General features: G+C 41.0%; 1 protein-coding gene across 5 annotated transcripts in view; it reads left to right on the top strand.

The window, feature by feature from the left end:
• LOC121866057 overlaps positions 1-23,086 on the top strand; it is a 91,257-nt gene that overhangs the window by 51,772 nt on the left and 16,399 nt on the right. For 3 of the 5 annotated variants that reach the window (XM_042365644.1, XM_042365647.1, XM_042365648.1), the window contains 4 exons: positions 19,743-21,019; positions 21,354-21,481; positions 22,029-22,124; positions 22,565-22,741. In XM_042365644.1, coding sequence (XP_042221578.1) covers positions 19,743-21,019; positions 21,354-21,481; positions 22,029-22,124; positions 22,565-22,741 — 1,678 coding nt within the window. The remainder of the gene's footprint in view (positions 1-19,742; positions 21,020-21,353; positions 21,482-22,028; positions 22,125-22,564; positions 22,742-23,086) is intronic. The other 2 variants (XM_042365645.1, XM_042365646.1) reach the window with 2 other exon arrangements.

Genomic DNA, 23,086 nt, shown 5'->3' with positions numbered 1-23,086 from the left:
ATAGAGAGGAAGAGGGAGGGAGGGAGGGGAAGACAGAAGAGGGGAGGGAGGGAAGGGATGAGTCACTAGTCGCGGGGAAAACCAATGATGTTGTTCCCTCATTCAATAATTATATCCTGACTCCCCACGGTTACCAGGCCCCATACAGCGTTACCATGCCCCACACGGCGTTACCAGGCCCCATGCAGCGTTATCAGGAGACACTGTTATCATGACACATACAGCGTTACAAGGCTCCACACAGCGACACAGTTATATTTATACAATATTGGCGGCCCACACTCTCATGGGCCAGCTCTCTCCTGTTTATTTGTTATTTGAACTGTTATTGTTTTTGTAGTTTTTTTTATTAATATTATTGTTGTTGTTGTTGTACCATCCCCCTTTTCTCCATCCCTCCACCACCTCCATCTCTTCACCACCCCCACCTCTACACCCCCACCCCCCTCTTAATTTAAGGTCAACTTCTATATATAGCCATTAGTAAACGATACATTGATTGCACGCATTAATGACCAGGTAGAATTATCGCTATTTTATCACAGATTAGGATGTGTACACACACGCACACACACCAACTGACGACTGACAACGATGATGATAGTAGTAGTAGCAGTACCCCAAGGCAACCGTAACGCTAACTGGTGGGCGGGGGGCTTCAGGATATTTATACAGGGTACCTAGTCTTCACCTGATCCATAATAATAATAATAATAATAATAATAATAATAATAATAATAAAAACATCAAAGCAAGTTATTTTTACAATATGGATCATTACTGAAAACATCAAGATATATAAATACTAAATGACCATATGTAATAGGCCCACACACTCATAATTGGGCCCCTAGTTCCAATATGTCAGCCTGAAAGGTTTGGCGCCTGATTTGACCTTCAACCAGAAATAAGTATTGACGAAGAATTTATCAGAGAAGCGGGAGTGTTGCGTGGTCACCTCACCTAAATTTTGGCAATATTGACCCAGGGTTAAGTGACGTGCTTCATGGCTGACCCTGTAATCTCGCGAGAAGTGTTAAAATTAGCTGTTTCTTCTCATGATTGAGAGAGAGAGAGAGAGAGAGAGAGAGAGAGAGAGAGAGAGAGAGAGAGAGAGAGAGAGAGTGAGTGAGGGAGTGAGTGAGTGAGTGTGTGTGTGTGTGTGTGTGTGTGTGTGTGTGTGTGTGTGTGTGTGTGTGTGTGTGTGTGTGTGTGAGAGAATGCCAACCAGAGAGAGAGAGAGAGAGACGTTGGCTGTGGTGGTCGGTAATATTTGAAGGTCGTATATAATTTGGGTGTGTTCATGTTGACTTTTTATAGTGTGTTTAGAATTGGTCTATCTATCTGTCTATCTATCTATCTATCTATCTCCTCCTATCCTTCTGTGTGGAGTGGGTTAAATGCCTGCTCGATACCTAAAATAAATGGACGAGGAAGTAACAGTGACACAGGTAAGGTGGTCAGGTATGTCCAGCCCCTGAATGCTTCCTTAGCACCTAGTAGATTACCTGGTGGAGTGACGTCAGGTGTAGCGCAGGTGAGGAGTGACGTTTGATGAAGAGCAACCTTGAGGGGACTACAGCGGGGGTTAGGTTAGGTTTTCATGGTTGCGGTGGACCTGGGGAGGGGGTTGTTATGCACGAACGAAGTCGAACTAATACGAACGAACACACAAACACACACACGACAGAAGCTCTATATTAGGCCATGGGCTGACTTGATCACCCCCTCCCACTGCACCATCACCACCAAGTCATAGAAATATACTAATTTTGTATTGGTTTCCGCGGTATTCTTAACTGTTTAATCAGAGTCGTGAATTTTACATGATTTGTGATTTTTTCCCCCTTTTGGGGCGCCTTGCTGTCTCTTGAGTCATTATAGTGTTCGGAACGTGAAATATACTTGGTTTCTATTATTTTACTATTATTATTGTTGTCGGTATTTTTATCATTATTGTCATCATTTGTGTATTATTATTATTATTATTATTATTATTATTATTATTATTATTATTACTACTACTACTACTACTACTACTACTACTACTACTACTACTATTTGTATTATTATTGTTGTTGTTATTACCACTGAGATTAACCTTCCCAGTTCCACGTATTTCTCAGAACAGTTGTAATGTGTGGTGTGTAATATATATTGTACGGAGGCTGTGGCGGGGTTATGAATCACTTATGTCCTGGGCTGAGCTTGACATTTTATACATTTTTCAGGGAGACATTGTATTGTGTGGCTCATGTCTTGGGCTGGCAGCTAAATTGCCTAATATTCTGAGCACTCGGATAAAGAACTTAACCTCTGACTCTCACCTCGCCTTGACGAACACGTTCTAACTTAACCTCATGCCTAACCCAACCCAACTTAACCTAACCTGGGTATGTTAGGGATTTTATCTGTCTTGGTCAGCTCCTTAAAGATATGTGTACACTGTATCGGTTTCGTAACATGTTGAGAGGCGTCCAAATAGTGTGTGTGGTGACGCGGACAGACGAGACGGGATGAGGTCAAGGAGAAGTGGATATCAGACTGAGCTATTGGTGGTGGTATTGACGGTGTGATTGGCATAGTTTATTTACCCATTAAAATAAATAAATACAAAGTGAACAATAACAACGATATTACCAAGTGGGAGCCTGAACCCTCCTAAGTGGCACCTAATGGCTTAACCCCTTGAATACGATGTCATTATACTCTTAGAGGATTAATTAAGACTGTACTAAACTGCATTGTATTTACTTTCAAACTTTTATTAGCTTCGCCAACTTGTTACCTTACAAGTAGTTGGTGGGTTGGTCTGTCAGGTGCATGGTAGGTGAGGTAGTGGTCATGTAGCTGTGGTGTGCATCCAGTGAGAGCATTATTGATCAGGTGGAGTGTTGGTATGACGTGTAATGATGACAGAGCTTTATGATAAGGCTGTGTTTACCTGGTCGCCAAGTGACTGTTTTTGTGGGTGGTGATGGGGTGTGAAGAGAATGGTAATAGTGGGTTGTGAGTGGTAGGGTGTTAGGGAAGTAGGTGGTGGTAGGGGTGGGGGTGTTGAGAGGAGAAGAGTAGGTTGGGTGTGAGTGGAGTGGTAGGGTGGTGGTGGTGGGATGTGAAGGGAGAGGGATAGCTAGTAGTCAAAAGGGGAGGGGAGAGAGAGGGGCGAAGGGAGATGAATTTGGGTCGAAAGGGGTCTGGTTCTGTGGGGGGGGGGGTATTTAGGCTCGTTTGTTCGTTAACTGTTGTTATTCCCATGTTTTCGTTGTTGTTCTGTTGTGTTTGTTGCTCATTACTCTCTCTTATGTTTTACGGTGATCAACAAATAAAGTTTCAAAATTAATTGACACTAAATAAAAAAAATATCTAGAAGAGAATCCGCATATTAACTCTGGTACCCACGTTAATGTTGTTGTTGTTTGCATTCATACCTGTAGTTTTCTCGTCAATTAAACAATTTCAACGTCAATTACAAACCCTGGTACGGTATCTTTTGGTTCTGTTATATAGTTCCACCTTTGTGTATAGGGGACAGTAGTGGTGGCTGTTACGAGACCCGCTAGCCTACGGTTATTGATCACGTGAGCAGCTGGTATATACAGTGTGTCACAGCTCCTGATCTATACTTCCAACCGTTGTGTTCCCTTGTGGTGGTAGGAGAGAGAGAGAGAGGAGGGGTGGAGGGAGTGTGGTCTGGGCGGTCGAATGAGGGTTGTGGTGTTGGGGGTAATTAAAGTAGCGGTGGGGAAGGGTGTGGCCCTAGAAGTGGTGATGGTGGTGTTGGGATTGTGATATTAGTGATGGTTATTGTTGGTGGTGGGGGAATGGGAGTGTTTGGATTGTGGTGGTAGTGATGGTGAGGGAAAATGGGTGGTTGTAGGTGATGATGATGAGAAAGGGAGGGGGAGAGTCCAGGAAATTGTGGCGGTTGATAGGGGACGGTGGTTGTGGTCAGGGGAGAGGGTCTGAGTCGAGTCGAATGCCAGTATTAATAATAATGACACTTACAGCCAGGATCAATAAGGTTCATCAATAACGTCCTGCAGGGCTCCAGTTAAAGATGTATGTACTGTAGGTCCCAGTTCTTGTTTTCAGTGTGTGTGTGTTCATCCGGGACACCTGAAGATTAACCACCCCGAGGCTATTTCACCTAAGGATTGATGGACTGTAAGACTTACATTTCTGGTGATTTTTGGCCAAAAATTAGATTTTGCTGAAAATCACAGTATGAGTATTCCTGAGCTTGCTGATTATGAATATGTGGTCCACGATTCGATTGCAGAGTAATTAGTGGCCAAAATGACCCTTGAAAGATTTTACTGACATTTTTCAATGCTAATTACTCATCACTATGGGTTTCCAAGGTGTGATTTAGGGTTTGTCTTATTCTGAAAGTACTTAATTAGTTAAACCCCTTAAATTTCAATTCTGAGAAAAAAAAAGTATATTTTGGTCAAAAATTTTGTAAGGTGTAAGTCCTAATCTATCCAACCAGGTAGGTAACAGCATTCGGGTGTGTAATCATCAGGTGAAATAAGCTCGGGGTGGTTAATCTTCAGGTGATCCCTTCATCCTTTGTTGTGAAAATGAGGCTTAAAGGATGTCAAGGAGAAACGTTTATTGAGCTTAAGTGACTAGAAATGAATAATAATCTCCCTGCATTAGGTGTTATCTGGAATGTCCTTAAGTTTACGATCAGAATAATGAAGTGTCGTGTTGTTTGAGATGAAGAATACAGCCGTATCCTCTTTAAGACTTGATGAATAATTTTGAAGCTTTTATTGACTGCGAAGCTCTGGATTATGAAGTCCGGGGCACTGGTGGTAGAAGCGGTACCGTTCTTGCCTCGCAAGCGAGATGTCACGGGTTCGATTCCCGGGCCGGTGGAAGTTGTTTGGGCTTACTTCCTCGCCCCCATTAGTCCCTGTTCACCTAGCAGTAAAGTAGGTACCTGTTGTAAGTCGAAAGTTGCGAATTCGTATTCAGGGAAAGTTGTTGGAGCTTCCAATAACTTGATGACATAAACCACTGACTCTTCAGGCTTCTACGCCCTTAATTCATGAGAGATAAAGGCAGGCATGAACTTAGCATGCTTCCCTGTTGGGCGCTGTAAACGCTTCTGCGCTTCACCTTACACAAGGATGTAGGGGAGTGCCCAATAAATGAAACAAAAATTATGAAGCCCCCCCACCTCTTGATGGCTTAAAGGAAGGGGCATGAAGTATCTATTATTAGGGTGTAAATGAAGCATCGTCAGGTTATAGGTGAAGGAGGTGTACTCGGGGCTCCAGGAAGGAATGAGGCACACTTCATTGTAACAGTGGTGGGGCGGGAGTGGCGGGCCACCTTGGTGTACTTCGGTAAACAAGACGGTGCACCCCGTGTTGTGGACAGTCACGGCGTTTTCCTATCTTATCACTACTCTCTCTCTCTCTCTCTCTCTCTCTCTCTCTCAACTTTTGTACTAAAATAGCGGATTTAAACATACTAGACTGGGTTGTGTCGGGTTAGGTTGCTTATGTCTAAGATCCGTTAGTCGATTAGGAATCACATTACCCCAAACTGTGTGTTTATTTTAGGCCCCACTTGAACTAATCTGTACTGTTTATTAATGTACTAAATTGTTGGTTCCTGTATATAAAATGGGAGAGATTTTGAAAGTGTGGGTGACTTAGGATCCGTCTCACAAGGTATCAGCCCAGGAGACGCCAAGTTATATAACCTGAACACAACACATCCTGGGCCTCCTCCCTCTGGCGCCTCGAGCCAGCCTACTCCCACACAACTCGTCACTATGAGCTCCCATTCTGGTACACACATATTATACTCTGTATCACGGACACACTCGCACCTCAGCTGTTGCTCAAGGTCACATTCTCTACCTGGAGGTACTGTGCGCTCCGCAGTCTTGTTTCTTAGGTGGAATTCTTCTTGGTGTTGAGTCCTGCAAATGGATTCTTATTGTTAATTGGGTAATATTGTTATATTGGATGTCTTAATGTGATAATAATACACTTTTAATTGAGTGGAATATCCTGAGTGGTCTTGCTAGACCTTAGGTGAACTGAACCTTTAGGATTTACGGTCATTAGGATAAATGGTTATTACGACTGGTGTCCTTTCGGACTGAACCTAAATCCTAATAGTTATACTTAGGTTGGGGTTGAAACCATGAAGGACAGGGAGCGGTCACCATATTGTGTATTCTGTATTGTACGAATATTTTTATTCCAATTCGGGATATATATCAGAGTGAGGGGAACATATAAAAGAGCGAGCACCCCGGCACAGTGCGAGCTACAGAGGTGTCAGTGCTGAGACTGTCCTCCCTTGGCTTATTGTAAACCTGGTATGTTTACCAAGCCTTAAAGCACACCACGAACCTTGATGAGCTCACAGTGTGGTAGCGGGGTCGTGCAGGCAGACGGGCTTATGTAACCGAGTATCAGAACAAAGCGGGTGCGTCGAAACAATAATAAGCTGTTAAGCTGGCAGCTGATGTATTTAAGAAGCGTGATGGTGGCTATATTTAGGCACCAGTTATATGCATAGTGTTTGGAAGGCTATGAGGCTAGATACGGCATTATTAAGGACGTTGGTTTGTTCACTTAGTAACAAGGACGAGAACACCTCTAGCCACATGAAGCAGACTATGTTTTGTGTATTGTGTGAGGCCTCTTGGGGATACTAGAGACTGTCCTGTATTCTAGCTTAGTGTTTGTCCTGTATTCTAGCTTAGTGTTACTACCTGTATTACTGTAGGTAGCAGGGCAGGTAACTCGTTATACAAGGTGGTGTTGTGGTGGTGGTGATACAAGTTGGCAACTCTCCCGTAGAACGGCCTTGACGTATAGCTGCAGTGCGGCCACCGTCCCTTTTCTCAGAAATACACCCCTTGTGTTCTTTTGTTCGTTCTTCGTGGATGGACACCTATCTGACGCTGTGAATCGTGTGCTACTAATTTGTCTTGCGATCATACTAAGGATTAATGGGAGGGGGACTGGGAGAAAACATGAAAAAAAAAACATTGGATTCTCCTTCTTTCACGTAGACAGGCGGATGTATCTTTAGTTCTCATTAATACGATATAATTATGAGTAAGGTGAGGTTTCTTTGTTTAAGGATTCATTCACCGGGATTTCTTCATTTAAGGCAGCTTCCTATTAATATTTCGACGTTCTTACATGAAACTCAGCCTCAAGAAATAGTTGTAAGAAATATATTATAGATAGCAAGTTAGAATAAATAAGTACCTTCTTACCGACACTTACTTCAGGGATAATATTTCTATTTTTGAGGTTGACGTGAAATAATAATTGTTGCCGACTTACACCTAGGAGTGTAACAACCCTGCTTAAACCTTGGGCATTGGAGCCACATTTAAACATAAACAGACACCTCGGGGGAACCTGTATCAGTATTACCATGATGACCGCAGACGTGTGATGTAATCGTATCAGCGAGTATGAAGTTTCGCTGCTTTTTTCTCTCATTACACCTCGTGAGGGTAAACAGAGTCGACCACACGCGTGAAGGAGAGAGAAAGGGGGTGGTGGGGGTGTGGTCGACTCTCGTTCAACAACTCTGCTTAATCTCTTCCTCACATTCTCTCTCATTTTTAATAAAACCTAATAATCTTTACAGTGAATAATTGTGACAGATCAGTGGACTACAGTAATTATGTTCGTGTATGGACATTAATACATTAGTTGGGGGGTCCACAGTGTATAATAACCTCGATTGGTGTTAAATTTTGGGACATGGTGATGAAGACAAGTGCAGATACGTGAATACCTCAGGGGGGTTGACAGACTTGCTCACGGTGGGGGGGTGGGGTCAGATTTCACCACGTCCTCACAAGACTTTTATATAACTTACCACAACATTGATCCACCTGCGCAGCTGTTGGCATTCTCTTAGTTTGTGTTGTTGGAGAAATGTGTGGCTGGAAAACTTCATAATAATGTACTGAAAACCGGGAGAATGGAACTAAAAGATGTGTGTGTGTGGTTTAATATGTCGGATATATTATACATTTTCTCCTACATTTACCGACGCTGTGTACAACGTTAGAAAGTTACGGTATGATTCTAGCTTTAAGGTGAAAGTGTCTCATTAGAAAGTACAGTAGCAAGCGTTTAGGAGTTATGATATATTGTATTGACAAGAACGTAAGGTTTGAGAGGAAGTATTTCGTGTTAGGAAGAAAGCTGGGAAGGGGAAGTGCCTTATCTTAACTACAGTATAGTATTGTTATGAGTCTTGGGAGGGTGAATAAGAGCACTTAGTATCCAAGCCATCTGTGTCCCCAGTTATTGATGTTTATAATTAAATTTCCTGGATTTTTTAATAGGATCGCGCGGCACCTGGACACAATATTGACGAGAAGTGTATAGTAATATCTCTGGGGTTATATCTGAAAATGAAACAATGACGAACTGACAGACAGACTGACGGACCCGATCACCTTGAGGCTATTTAGTACAGAACCTGTGTTGTCCTTCAGGCTTGTGGAGGCAGGCCGCGGCGATGGGAAGAATTTGGCGTAACTAATGGAAACAGTTCCGTCAATTGCAACACTAGTAGACTCAAAATGGTGAACACACACACACATTGCTTGAATTATAAATTTGATAAGATTTGATTGTTTACCATAAATTTGTTTGACTGTGAAAGCAAAGTGTACGGTATCTCGTTGCCTTGAGTGTGTGTGTTGGGGGGGTGAGAGGATTGTTACCGGGTTGTAAAATTGCTTCGCGGTTTTGGACGAGGAATGTGCTGTCATTGAAGAATTTTTAGTGTAGTTTTTGCTCGTGTGTGATGATGATGATGACGATGATGATAAAATAATAATGATAATAACTAATAATAACAACAATGGTAATAATAAAATAAAGATAATTTAAAGTTTAGTAAAGAAAACAGCTGCTGATTAAAAATATACAATTCAGTGAATGAGTGAGAGCGCCCCCCCCTTCATGAAGTGTGTGTGTGTGTGTGTGTGTGTGTAAGGGCGCGGGCTTGTGTGTAGTATGGTGGTGGTGTGTGTGCGTTCGTTTGTGGGTCTTCCTCGCAGAATCCAGTTTGATCTGGAGTAGCCCACCGAGGTCAGACAGTCCTCCCTGCCCTCCAACCCACCCACTCAGACAGATTTATTATTCTCTCTTGGTCCTCTATTCAATATCCCCCCCCCCCCAAATTTCTTCTGATTATAACATTTATGTCCTGATTTACAACTGCCTACTCCCTCGCCCTGGTGTTAAATAAGGGGACAGTGTTAAGAGGTAGTGAGGAGGAGCAGGAGACTTACAAATTAACATTGACTGGCCCACTTGTGTGTGTCGGTCGCCCCTCTGATGTTGCATACTATCATGTTGGGCATATTGACACACGTGATATTTTGTACCTTTGTTATATCATGTTAGTAAGACAACACTTTTTACCTTAATCTTCGCCACTTCAGTATGTGTAAATCATAAGTAATGCGTGACTTAGTGAATAGTTTTTCTTTGGGGGGGGGGGTCATCTTTGGTGCAGTAGTCCTTGAAGTGTTGACTCGCCGACCTTTACACTGTATTCACAATCATTCACTATTCATTACACTTCATTCTTATTATTATTCATGCCTCATCACACTAGTCAATCACTTACTGCCCATCACATTATTGACTCTATTGCACTTTATTCACTGTCATACACTTTACTTACTTGGTACAGGTCAGTTCTCTCCCTGCCACACGCCCTGTCTCTACTCGCCAGTCATTTGCTTTTTCAGAATGATTAGTTCCCTCCGTCAATAGTTGTTACTTAGCTTAATGGGATTTTCGTAATGTTTCGTCGGATTTAATGTTGGTGGTGTGTGGTGTGGTGAATGTATTGCTGTAGTTCCGGCAACGATAATGAAATATCTTATAGTAAAAATAATAAATAGCAAGTGATAATCATAATCTATTGGTGATTAACCCTGGTACAATAATAATAATATCTTAGTGTTACATCATTACAAAGGAACTGCAGTATGTATTTTACTAACCTCCGAGGAAAGGTGACGACATTTTGGGTATTTATGGCTAAGAGGACAAGAAATATGTCTGTTTATCATGGTACCCGAGTATTGTCATGTTCCGTGCCTGTGGTGTCAGGGCTGCCGGGAGCGAGTGGGTTGTGTAATTTTGTTAAGAGTTCCTTAACCTCCACCTCTTCTGGCCTCCACTCCATCAGTCTTCAACCTTCACCCCACCTGCCATCATATTCCACCCCACCTGCCATCATATTCCACCCCACCTGCCATCATATTCCACCCCACCTGCCATCATACTCCATCCCACCTGCCCTCATACTCCATCCCACCTGCCCTCATACTTCATACCTGCCCTCACTCCATCCACCTGCCTCATATTCACCCCTGCCATCGCTCCATCCCACCTGACCTCGCCTTCCACCCACCTGCCATCATACTCATCCCACCTGCCATCACACTCCACCCCACCTGCCATCACTCCATCCCACCTGCCCTCATACTGCACCCTGCCTCGCCTCCACCCCACCTGCCCTCATACTCCACCCCACCTGCCCTCATACTCCACCCCACCTGCCATCATACTCCACCCCACCTGCCATCATACTCCACCCCACCTGCCATCATACTCCATCCCACCTCTGAGTCACGGGTTTTATCATTACTTTCACCATGATCCATAAAATAGCTTGACTGTGAGGACTTCTTTGTGTGTGTGTGTGTGTGTGTGTGTGTGTGTGTGTGTGTGTGTGGAGGGGTTACGACAGGGAGGAATTGAGAGAGCTGGTGGCTGTTTTAGGAGCTTACCTGCCACGAGAGCGACCGCGCCCTTTGATGACCACTTCTCTATCCCTTGACATTGTCCCTCTAGTCTTTGACGACTGCATGACTGCCCTGTGTTTCCAGACTTTGACAATGAGCCGCTACCCTCTGGCGGCTTTGACTGGTGTTAACTCACGGTTCATGTTATTAATCTATAGTTTGGTCATGTTAGTCCTCTTGTTTGGACTTACTTCCACTGTTTGTGTTCGTCCGTGGTGTTGTTTACCTCCTAAACTTCCCTGGGCGTATCAGGGAGGTTACTTCAGGGCACAATTATAAGTTCTGAGCCCCGGTGTTGAGTTACAGGTTCTCTCTCCCCAGGTAATACATTATGGCGGGGGTAGTTAGTCTTAGACGCCCTAGGGTGTGGACGACCTTGCTTTGCTGCGGTTGTCTAGTGTTATGTGCTCTCTCTGCCTTCCGGGGTACCTTGATGGAAGAATACCTGCATCGTCGTGTTGTGAATGAACTGTAGCTGTCGATATAGTGTTTCTGTTTATCTGTGTTTGATTTTAGTCTATATTTGGATTTCATTGTTATGATGTATGTTGTATTACATATTTTTTCAGTTATACAAATACGCAAATAAGGTTAGCTGAATTTTATTGGCAATTGATGTAAAATGGCCTGGTTGTGTCCAGTGTACAGTATACATCCTAAGCACACACCTATCTCTTGTTACCATATATGTCTCTCTCTTGTAAGCTGCTACAATGCATAAATAATGTTGCTGCTTCTGGACGACACTCAAGAGACTTCCTGTGTGATATTTGTGATGACTATCCAGTATATATTTTTACTCGCTAAGTGACGCCAGTTCGCACCCTCACACGACACTGCTCTCTATAAGGCTTTGTCTACTCGTCTGGTCGGGTGCATGAAGTCGGAAATGTCTCAGACTTTTATGATGGCGGCTTAGAATTCTAGTTTTCCAGCAAATTTTTGTTTTTCATATATATATATATATATATATATATATATATATATATATATATATATATATATATATATATATATATATATATATATATATATATATATATATATATATATATATATATATATATATATATATATATATATTTTTTTAGGTGTTAGTCTTTCCGGGCACAGATGAAAATAATATTTGTGACGTCTTTTACATTAATTTGGCAAAATTCATGTTGATTTATATATGTTATTTATTGGTAAACTCTTATTAATTTCCTTTGTCTTTACGTCTTAGCTGTCATACAAAATAAAAACTGCTTATATGCTAAACATGTGTGTGTCATCATGTGTGTGTGTGTGTGTGTGTGTGTGTGTGTGTCTTGTATGTGAAGAAAGAAATGTATGGTTTTCAGTTGGATGATTTGTGTGACTGTTAAGGTGTATGCTTTCACACGCACGATGTCGATATTTTTGGTGTGCGCGCGCGCGCGCGCAGATCATCCCCTCTAAAGGTGCCACACAACACATCATTCAACTCCTTACATTACTTTCTTCTTATCACATACTGTACACACGCACAGACTCGTCACACATCACCAAATGCTCAGCTATGTCACGTGACTTCCATCCGCTTCATTGTGCACCCCTTCAACCGCCAGCGTCGGGAAAACGCTATTGCAATAGATGTACAGTACAGTCAGAAGCAGTAATTGCTCCCTCCTCTCCCTGGTGAAGGCCAATATTGACAGAATGCAACATCGCCAGCCACGATAGTTATAAAACTATCCAGCAACGTTTAGATATAGGGAGGGAAAAGGGTTTGTCCTATCGCCAGGCCTTCACTTGCCGTAGCTCCGGCTACAATAGGGGGGGGGGGGCGCAATTACAGCTACTGACTGTACAGTACACGCGTAACATCTGTGGACGACCCTGCCAGTCCCGTATCGGCCTTTTGAGCCACCTCAGAGCTCGCCAGTGAAAGTAACATCATTAAACATTCATATAATTCAGCCATCGCTGGATGATCGTCATACTTACTCCGAATAACAGCAAAGTAGTAGTAGTATCTGTTGAAAAGCTGTGAGGCAGAGGTGGCCCCAACTTGGCCAGATTATTCACTGACGTGAGAACATTTCTATACGAGTGTGGTGTGTGCCGGTTGAGGCGGGCCACCACCCCAACCATGTGAAGGTCCCTGGAACAGCCGTCTCTACTGTAGTACTGTACTACCTCTTGAATTAAATCTGTCGCGAGCAGAAGCGTCAATGGCTCAACTATACCGTACTCACTTTATACCAACTTGAATGTTGTCTTTTGGAAGTTATCAGAATTTAATCATTTTATGTATTTGTTGATCACCTAGGGATGTATTTCTGTAGTAAAATTTTGTTATTTTAGTTTTAGTAGTAAATTTGTGTGATATTGTTCAGTATCAGCAGCTGGTAACGAACACGGCGACAATGTTGGTGAAGGCCAAGGTCTAGTGTCCCTTCACCAAGGTAGCCGGGATATCCCGATGGTGAGACCACGTGACCGAGCAACGTGAAGCTGGTGTTGGGGCTGAACACCGCACACCGCCGGCATCACCACCACCAGCCGCCGCTCTCTCCTCACCGGCTTTTTCTTCTCTTAATTTGTTATTTCCATCACTTCTTCCATACCCCACTTTTAAACACCTTTCATATCATAACATGTATTTTCCAGTCAGATTTATTTAATCAACTCGAAGATGTGTATGTGAGGGTGATTTTTTTGCAGTTTACACCTAGGAAACTTTATCTCAAATAAATTAAATCAGTAATATTATACAGCAGGTTTAGTAACTCACTTTTAGCCCATAGAATATGATTTGGGGAGTTGAGCGTCGGGTGCAGAAAGACTTAACCGCGGTGCATGTTTTGTGGCGATTCACAGGGACCTCCCGTGTTATGTAGGGGCGGCAAGGTCTCACCAGCATAGAAACATAATGTCTCTCCTCTTCCCAGCTGATCGTCTCGGTAACAAACAGTCATGAGCCGGGGTGATAATTCTTGAATATTAGACAACCCTGTGTACTTCACCTGAAAATTAACCATCCTAACGCTAAGTTAACCTAACTTCCTTAGGTAGCATTAGGGTGGTTTATCTTCAAGTGAAACAAGCTGGGCTGTCTAATCTTCAGTTGATAATTTGTGTTACATGGGACAGTCTCGTGTCTGTTAAGTTTTACGCTATGTTAACCAAACGGGCCTTTTGTGCTGTCAGGTAGTGTTGTAAGTAGATAGAGTAATAGAGGAAGGTGCCGGTGCATGTCTCAGTGATTGTTATTTGATTGGGTGAGTCAGTGTATGAGTATTTAATGGTGGAATGGCGCTTAAACCCAATGAGATATAGTTAGTCTAACCTTCAAGTTGCACTGGCGATTCCTGAATTAGGATAAGACGATAACTTTTTTTTAATACTATCACATGAACGGATGTTTCTCGTGCAAAATGAATCAAGTCTCTTGACAAGAAATCATTCAATGCTGGCTGTGTTTTTTGTATTTATATATACAAGTGCTCTGATAATACATTATCTGGGTAGGAAAAGGCCTTTTCCTACCCAGATAATGTAAAACCTAATTAATATACCAGTACAAAATATTTATGGTGGCTGCTTTTGGTATATTTAGCAGCGTTATGCTGTACTGTGAACAGTTGTGACGGGTCGTTCATCACCAGCGAAGCAAATAAAATTGTGTCCACGAGGCTAAACTCGCTGCTAGGGGAAGTGACTAGTCTAGAAGCCAGGTAAATCATTCTAATGACCTACCGGACACAGCAAGTAAGGCGATTTGTCGATGCAGGAAAGTTGTGAGGTGCTGGGGAAGGAATAGAAGTCTTGGCGTTGTTTAAAAAGCAAAACCGTGGAATGTGGATGAGAAGTAAGTTTTGTCATGGCGGTTATTCGACATTTGAGAGTGAATTGATTCAATGGCGCGGGGATAAACCAGGCAGGTGAAATATTTTCTTGGCGAATATTAACGATATTTAAAACCGGGTGTTTTGAACTGATGCTGGTAATATAATAAGGGCTAAACACTATGACCCGGAGTTTCCAAGACAATACCTTATATTCCCTTACCTCTTTATGGTCAAATATTCGGGGTGTCACAGTCACTTGATTAATTTATCGTATTTATCTCATGACCCAGGTTTTAACAGATAAAGTTGTTGTTGTATATTACCCAGAGGACGGATATCAGTAGCGTGTGTTGTTTGTCTCAGCGGTAGAGTACAGGTAATGATATAGGTCACCTGTGCGGGTAATTAATGTATAGTATTTTATTATGAGCTTTATTTATTGGTTGGTTTTTTTTTGGGGGGGGGATAAGCTACAGGCACTGAAGCGTCCTTATAAACTCTTAACATTTAACCTAACCTAAACAAAACCTAACTTTACCTAACCTAACTTAACCTTCAAGGGATGAGCTGGGGAGGCAGTAGAGAGCAGAGTATTGAATTTTGGGGTTCATTTCGCCTGTTTCCATAATGATTATTTGTGGGTTGTGTGAGATATTTGAGGCAGTAAGAAAACACGTATCACCTGAAGAGTAGACATGCCAGCTTATTTCACCTGAAGATTAACCACCCTAACGCTAACCTAATCTCATCTAACCCTCTCAGGCGGCGTTAGTGGTTAATCCTTAGGTGAAATAAACTCGGGTGTCTAAGTGTAAGGTGATCCAAGAGCACCATCAGAACACGATTAAGTCAATATAAACTAGCTCAGGTGTGGAGTAACAGCTGATCGGATAACTAGGGAAGCAGTGTCATGAGGAAGGGCGTGGGGCAGGGGGGAGGGGATTTGAAGGTGTGGCGGTGGCTGGTCGTGCGGCTGGCACCACCGCCACCCGCTGCGGCTGTGGTGGCCGTAGGGACCGGTTACATAATCCAGACACTAAATTATTTCTACAAGGGAACCTTCCCATCGCTCTTCTCCAGCCTGCGCATAATACTCACTATCTGGTGGTTTAATGCTTTAGGGAGACCTTAAACTGGGAAAAATCTTGATGTTAATATATAATGGCCACGTATAGGCCTCCTTACCTTGTACAGTTTATAAGACTAGAGGGTAAGCCTATCATAGCCCCAACTAACAGCGTTCACTCCCGTAAGTCAGCTTGGTTATGTAACATTTTTGGATCACCTAAGATTAGCCCTCCCCAACCCCAGCGAGCTTTTTTTTTCCCAGTGATTAAATTCCTAAGTGAATACCTAACTTAATCTAAACTCCCAGTTAACGTAAGGGTGAAATAAGCTGTGGTGCCTAATGTTCATGTGATACTTTCTTTTTGTACTTAACTTGTTATGCACAGGTAAATAAATCTACTTTTTATTGATACCCACTGGGTACAATTATTTTTACCGTGTGATAAAAGTCCTTGATGATGATGATACACCTGATTATCTGGGAGAAAATTGATGGATGATCATTGAAAACTTACGGTATAAATTGATACAAGTTGTGTTTGTTTATTATTATTATTATAGTTTGAGCTGAGTATCTTGGTGTGGTAACTTGTATCACTGTGGGTCGTATGGGGCGTACACAGTCAGGCAGGAGAGTGGCGGTAAACAGCATTACAAGGCTCCAGTGTCCGTCACAGTTCGTCGAGTGACCGAACTGTTATGTGGCAGTCGTGAGCACCCACCTCCCTTCCTCTTGTCATCTCTACGGGACTTTACCTCATCCATTCTCTCTTTTCTCTGCCTCTTCCTTCTCCTCATCTCCTCACCACCCCCTCCACTTAGATATTCTGCCTCCCCTCCCCACTTCTCCATCTCACCACCCCCTCCCTCCCTCCCTCTACAGTTGCACAGTCTCACACAGTATAGTTATTCATGTCCCGTTTGGTGTGTATAATACCGATCATGTGGAGTGCTTGGTTTGTCTGCAACTGTAATTTGCCACTCTTTCTCTCCAAAATATTAATCTGTTCCGTTTTAGATAATTTGTGTTGACATTTAAATTACTGTATTATTGTCTAGCCATCTCAAAGTACTTAAGTGTACCGGCTTTGTGGCAGTGCACCATATGTGCTAATTTTGTCATATATGCAGTAAAGGAAAATCAGAGGACACATTTTAGAAAATTGTTCTACAAATGATCAGCTTTAACTTTTTTCCAGGTCTCGAATATATTTTTTTCTTTTGTAATGTTTTTCGTGATGTAGTGTGAGTGAGTTGTGGTACTAGTGGTGGTGTTGGTCTAGTGGCTGTGGTTGCCATGGTCACGCGTTCCCTTGTTGCGTCGCGGATCATGCAAGTTGCCAACAGTCGCCAGCTCTGCAATTATATATTTTTTTCCTTTGTATTTTTATTCATCTATAAATGCTACTTCATCTCTATATAAATTTATATAATGTATAGGATATTATATAAACACTGTATTATTATTATAGATTGAAATGTTCCTTATTTTTGTAAAGGATTGTTATGCTGGTAGTGCGCGAGACGAACCTGGGTTATGTAACAGGAAAATGGAGGAAATGTGTGTTTACCCCGCCTTCATGTCTGCCGGGTTGCATCTAGTCTAGGTCTCATTTATTTTTTGATAATGAGTGCAATATTTCAGGACATGGCTTCATGGTGTTGTGTTCGTGCCAGACTGGGGGAGTCCGAGTTTAAAGTGAACTCGGGTACACATGTTAAAACTCCTCTCGTAAACTGATTATTTTGGGATGTACAGTACCTGAACGAAGAGGAAGGAAACTGATGCTCTTTTATTTACTCCATTCATTAGTTCAATTATTATATTTCTTAGTACTCACTGACTGTTGTTGTTGGCTCTACGGAAAATTCTGGAAATTGATTTGTATACATTACTTAATTGTTATTGATACAACATTTTTTAATACTGTATTAGTCAATTAAAATTGAAAATCTACTCTGAAGAGAAATATTTCTTTCAGACTTACAAAATGGAATGTTTGGTGTATAATGTATGGGGGCATGTGTGTTACAGTAGTATGGTAGATATAATACAGTAGTTGGGCATTTGTTAATTTCTATGTGTGCTTGGTACGATTTGACAGACTGTAACTTCAGCAGTGAAGTATGAAGTCTTGATTTGCATCCTTGAAAATTTATTTTTTAAAGATTTTGTGTGGTGAAACTCGGCGAACAGCAATAAAACAAGTGCGCCCATCTTGTCGATATTCCACTGCAAATAAAATAGAACACCGATACCTACCCGATAGATAAATCGAAAAATTTTATTTTTGAGAATAAAAGCGTTAATTTATTCACAATTAAAGCAGCGACTTTATTAATTGCATTCAACAGGCTTAGCTATGCATACCATGTAATTCCCTCTTGTATAATTTGCTTGTTATTGCCTCAGTTGTAACACATCGTTAACTTAACTCTAAATACATTTACGTTATGCTTATGTTGTTATATGTTTTCTTCATTAACATAGAATACACGGTTAAAGAATGTTAAGGCTCAGTAACATCACAGTGGGCCTATGAATTAACATAGAATTCACGGTTAAAGAATGTTAAGGCTCAGTAACATCACAGTGGGCCTATGAATTAACATAGAATTCACGGTTAAAGAATGCGAAAGCTCAGTAACACCACAGTGGGCCTTGGGGAAACTTAGTTACGTAACTCCGTGTCGATACTCCATTGTCTATTTATTTTTTTTTTTTTTGCGATTTCGTTCACTTATTGTAGTGAAACGGGCGCTGTGCCTTTATTGTAGTTGATTAAAATGCTCTCAGCTTTCTGCTTTAAGAGTAAGCAAAGGGATGTACAGTAGGCACTGTGTGTTCGGGGGGCGAGGTGATAAAATAGTGGAGGACGTTTCGGTGGAGGTACTGCACGTCTTTGCCACCACTTATTGCTTCATATCTTTCTTTTTCCTCATAACTTTATGGAGTACACTATTAACACTGTATTTTACGGAGAAATAATGTCGAGACAAAAATTTGGATGATTTAAATGTGTTTGTCGTGGTATACGCTATGATATTCCGGGTATATTAATTTTGGTAATTTCCAGCATTATTCAAATTAAATATCCATAATCATCAGGGGTAGTATTTTGATTAGGGAAAATATTTTGGCAGTGTTAAGATGTCGGAGAGTTGTGTCACTGGTGTGGGTGGGACATACTGTTACGTAAGATGGTACTGCAGTCCAACACAGATCATCATCCATCAGCTGCTTGGCTACCCTGGCGTGCCCCTCTCCATACGCCATTAGTATCGCCCAAACCTCACCATTTTCCCATAACAAACCGTTCTTCTTTCACATTCACCATCCCTGGCGAGCACGGTCGTTGGCTTTCCAACCACATCCGCGTCAGCGTGCTGCGGCTACTATTCCTACTAGCGGGGCCATGAACCTTACAAAACACATCGCCCAAACTTTATCTGCGAGGCTCACCCTTTATGACTGTGAACTTGGTCATTATGATATAACATGTTTATGTGTGTCAAGGTTCGTCGCCATATAATGAATATGACTATATTCATTTTGGAAGGAATATCCATTTTTTTATCTATTTTGTTCAGACATTGACTTGGAAATTAACATATGACCTGCTTTTGTGATTGAAGAAATGTGGGTAAAATCCAATATTTAAACCTACAACTGGGGAATTTACGTATAACATTAGATTTTAGGTCTCCCGCAGTTCAATAACAACTTATAAGTGTTGAGTGGCGAGGCAGTTAGAAATTTTCCCTTTTAGAAATGAGCTCCACGTGTAATATAGTGCCTCATTTTCCATCATCAGATTATGATTTTGTGCTGGAGAAACATACTGATAATGTGGAATACCTCTCGTGTACAGGTACTCTACATTTCCCTAATCATGCCAGCTAAGTTCAATTTGTGTGAATTTGGGATATACAGGCGTGAGATTTTATAAATGTAATAAATTTAAGTATGCTTAGTTGGTCAGAACGGATTTTTAACTGTTTTTCTTTTCTTTTTTCAGTATACGACCAGCCGCAACAAAACTAGAGGTGGAACAGGAAGTGCTGAATGCCATTGACGGTAGAAGGGAGCCTTTAATCAACGTGACGATCGACCCTGCCCGGGTCATAAACGATAAGCAACAATTCTTCAGCAGGGATGGAAAATTGAGTCACTTTCTTGATGCTAAAGAGTTCTTTACAAGTATTCCCGTAAAGAATTTTACTCTTATAGAAAAGGAAAGAAAAGGTTCATTTTCTGATTATGATGAAAAGATAGACCAAGATCATCATGATTTAGAGGATAGGGATCCTAAGAATGATAATGCATCGTCATACACTGAAAAATATATTGAAGTGGTGGAAGATGCTGTAAAAGATGAAGTCAAGGAGGAAGATGGTGAAGGTCAAGGGGAGTGGAAAGAGGAAAAGGAAGAGGTAGTAAAATTGGCAGTTGTAGAAGACATTCAAGAGGAGGTAGCAAAGGTTTCTGAGGAGGGATATATGAAAGATCCTGATAAGTTAGATGACATAAAGGAAGATGAAGTCAAACCACTTCCTGAAGATAAAGAGAAAATAATAAAGGCAGCAGATAATATTGTTGTTGAATCAGAAACCAAAGAGATAGAGATAAAAGAATCAAGCCAATCACCCGAAGTTAAGGATGAAGGTGAAAAAGTGAAAGATATTCCCAAATCTGACGAGGTTCAAGAAAATAAATCTGAATTTATAAAAGAAGTGGACAAGTTGCAAGACGAGAAGGTGAATATTACAGAAACAGTAGTGGAAGAAACAGATAAGCAGAAGGAAGAATTCATAGAGACTGAGAAGGTGGATGATGAGCTTGAAGAAATAACAGTGGAGCAGCCTGTAGTTGAACCTCCAGAAGAAATAATCGAGGTTTCTCCCGAGTCCGAAGAGACAATCGAGGTTTCTCCCGAGTCTGAAGAGAAAATCGAGGTTTCTCCCGAGTCTGAAGAGAAAATCGAGGTTTCTCCCAAGTCCGAAGAGAAAATCGAGGTTTCCCTTGAGCCTGAAGAGAAAATTGAGGATTCTGCCGAACCTGGAGAGACGAAAGATGTAGACCCTTCTGACCCAGAAAAATCAGAGGACCCAGAGAAAGTTAAGAAAAACATAAGTGAATCAGGCAAAGGCAAGAAAAAGAAGGAAGGTGGTGTGGAAAAGCCCCCCAAGACTACTGAAGAGATAGCCGAGCAAAAGGAAGATGAGAACTCTCCCGATATTCTGGAAACATACAGCCAGTTTACTCAGCGAGTTAATGCAGAGAAGAAAAATGATGGTGAGTACTGTATACAATTACAATAATTATATTGTTTGACTTTTTTCTATCAAATATTTGGTATAATCACAAAATTTTACTGCAGTTATGACATACCTACCTGTAATTTCTAGGGCTGTTTATACTGTGAACTGTACATCAGTCTTAGAGTGTTAGTTTCACAGATCATAATTTAAAAGTTTGAATAACCTAACATATTTCAATTAACCTACATAAAAGGTTAGTATTTTAGGGAAAAATATACATTGTATACAGGATATTTAAAAGGACATACAGAATGTAGTCTCAGATATATTTTTATCTTTGTACTATACATTGTTTTTAACTTTTTCAGTTATCACAAATGGCCATGGTGGTAATGGTCATAGTAAAGGGCCAAAAGTGAAAAGTAAGAATTATGCCTCTCCTGACTGTGGCTCAAAATTAATGACAACTAATCCTGAAGCCACACATTCTTCTAAGGTAAGAAATACTTCATTGAAGTAGAATTCATTTTGAAACTGAGACATATTACATTGCAGTTGATTACGGGTAAATGGTGACGGATCAGTACAGTATTCATAATCCAGGGAGACAGATTCTCATGTCCAGTCAGGGTTGGTAGGGGTTTTATATTGTTACAGGATTTATAGAACCAGTCCTTGTTGGTATTTATAAGATTCTTAGAAAACTTGACCTTCTCACCTTGAAGTTCACCTGTGAAACAGTAGAGGGAGGAATTTGCATTTGATGTGGGACTTTTATGTCTAAAGCTTAATGTTCTTGGTATTTTTTTCAATCCACCAATAAGTAACTTTGCCTCACTCTTGTATTTGTTACTTGGCTCATTCAGTCTGCTAGTCCCTCTTACCTCTACAGACACTGATTTTTTCCCAGTACCTGTACTAAAAAGATATTGTGTTAAACAGTTTCATTTGTAGAAATTGCTAAAATCAGAAGATGTTACATAATGAAATACAGTACTGTACCTATGCTGTATTATATTACCGATATATAATTTTTTTTTCAGGTGATCCAGTCTAATAAAGATGAATACATGCTCAACAAATGTCGAGATAAGACTTGGTTCATTATTGAACTGTGTGAGAGTATCCGACCACAGAAGGTAAGCTGCATTTTAAACACATGATAATGTATTCTATTATTGAGGGGCATTTTTGTATAGATCGTGTAATGACTTGGTTACAGTATTAATAAAAAATAAAAGGGAAGTGTGTTTAAAATTAGAATATTCCGTGGTGCTTCCCTAAAAGATTTTTTTGATTGTAGAAAATGTCAGCCTGAGTTAATGCCAGGTCATAATTATGGGTGTAGATTCTAGTTTTGTTTCTTCTTTTTTGATTCTGTGGGCTCAAATAGTATGCAGTGTAGTGTTGCAGTATCCTTATTGTACCATAATAACTTTATTTTCATACAAACTGTAAAGTCTTTATGGTAATAAAATATATAGCCATTTACTAACTATTTTAAGATTTCATAACCCGTATAATAGTATGTCCCATGAAATTCTACAATATACTGTACCATATTTATTTATGCTTTCAGTTTGATATTGCAAACTTTGAACTGTTCAGCAACTTGCCTAAAGACATTCAAGTGCTTGGAAGTCACCGATACCCTACAAGAGACTGGGCGAACCTAAGCCGTGTTATGGGACAGGAAGGAAACCGTGGTGTCCAGTCCTTTCCCATTGACACAGATGATTTCTTCAAGTACATAAAGGTAATTATTATGGCATATAGTACTCTACTGAAAATTGGCTTTGTTTTTATTGTATGTATTAAGGGCATTAGAGATGTAATTTTTTGTTAAATCAGTGTTTTATTGTGTACAGTACAGGGGGCCCCCCTAGTTTGCGGATTTTTATTTTGCGGTACTCTATTATTCATGGATGACACCCTGGATGTACCCAAGAATTTATATTATATCATTTGATGGCTGATTTATTTTTGTGTGTCTTGCTTTAATGGAATCTTGCTGGAGTCAAGAAAACACTCTTTATTCAGTCAGTTTTTCATCCATTCTTCCAACTGTAATAAATACAGTAAACCTTCAATAACTCGTCAC

The sequence above is a fragment of the Homarus americanus genome, unplaced genomic scaffold, assembly GCF_018991925.1.
Source record: "Homarus americanus isolate GMGI-L3 unplaced genomic scaffold, GMGI_Hamer_2.0 scaffold4854, whole genome shotgun sequence".
In the NCBI taxonomy this organism is placed as follows: domain Eukaryota; kingdom Metazoa; phylum Arthropoda; class Malacostraca; order Decapoda; family Nephropidae; genus Homarus; species Homarus americanus.
The sequence above is the reverse complement of the archived record's forward strand: the minus strand, read 5'-3'. Positions and strand labels throughout refer to the sequence as shown.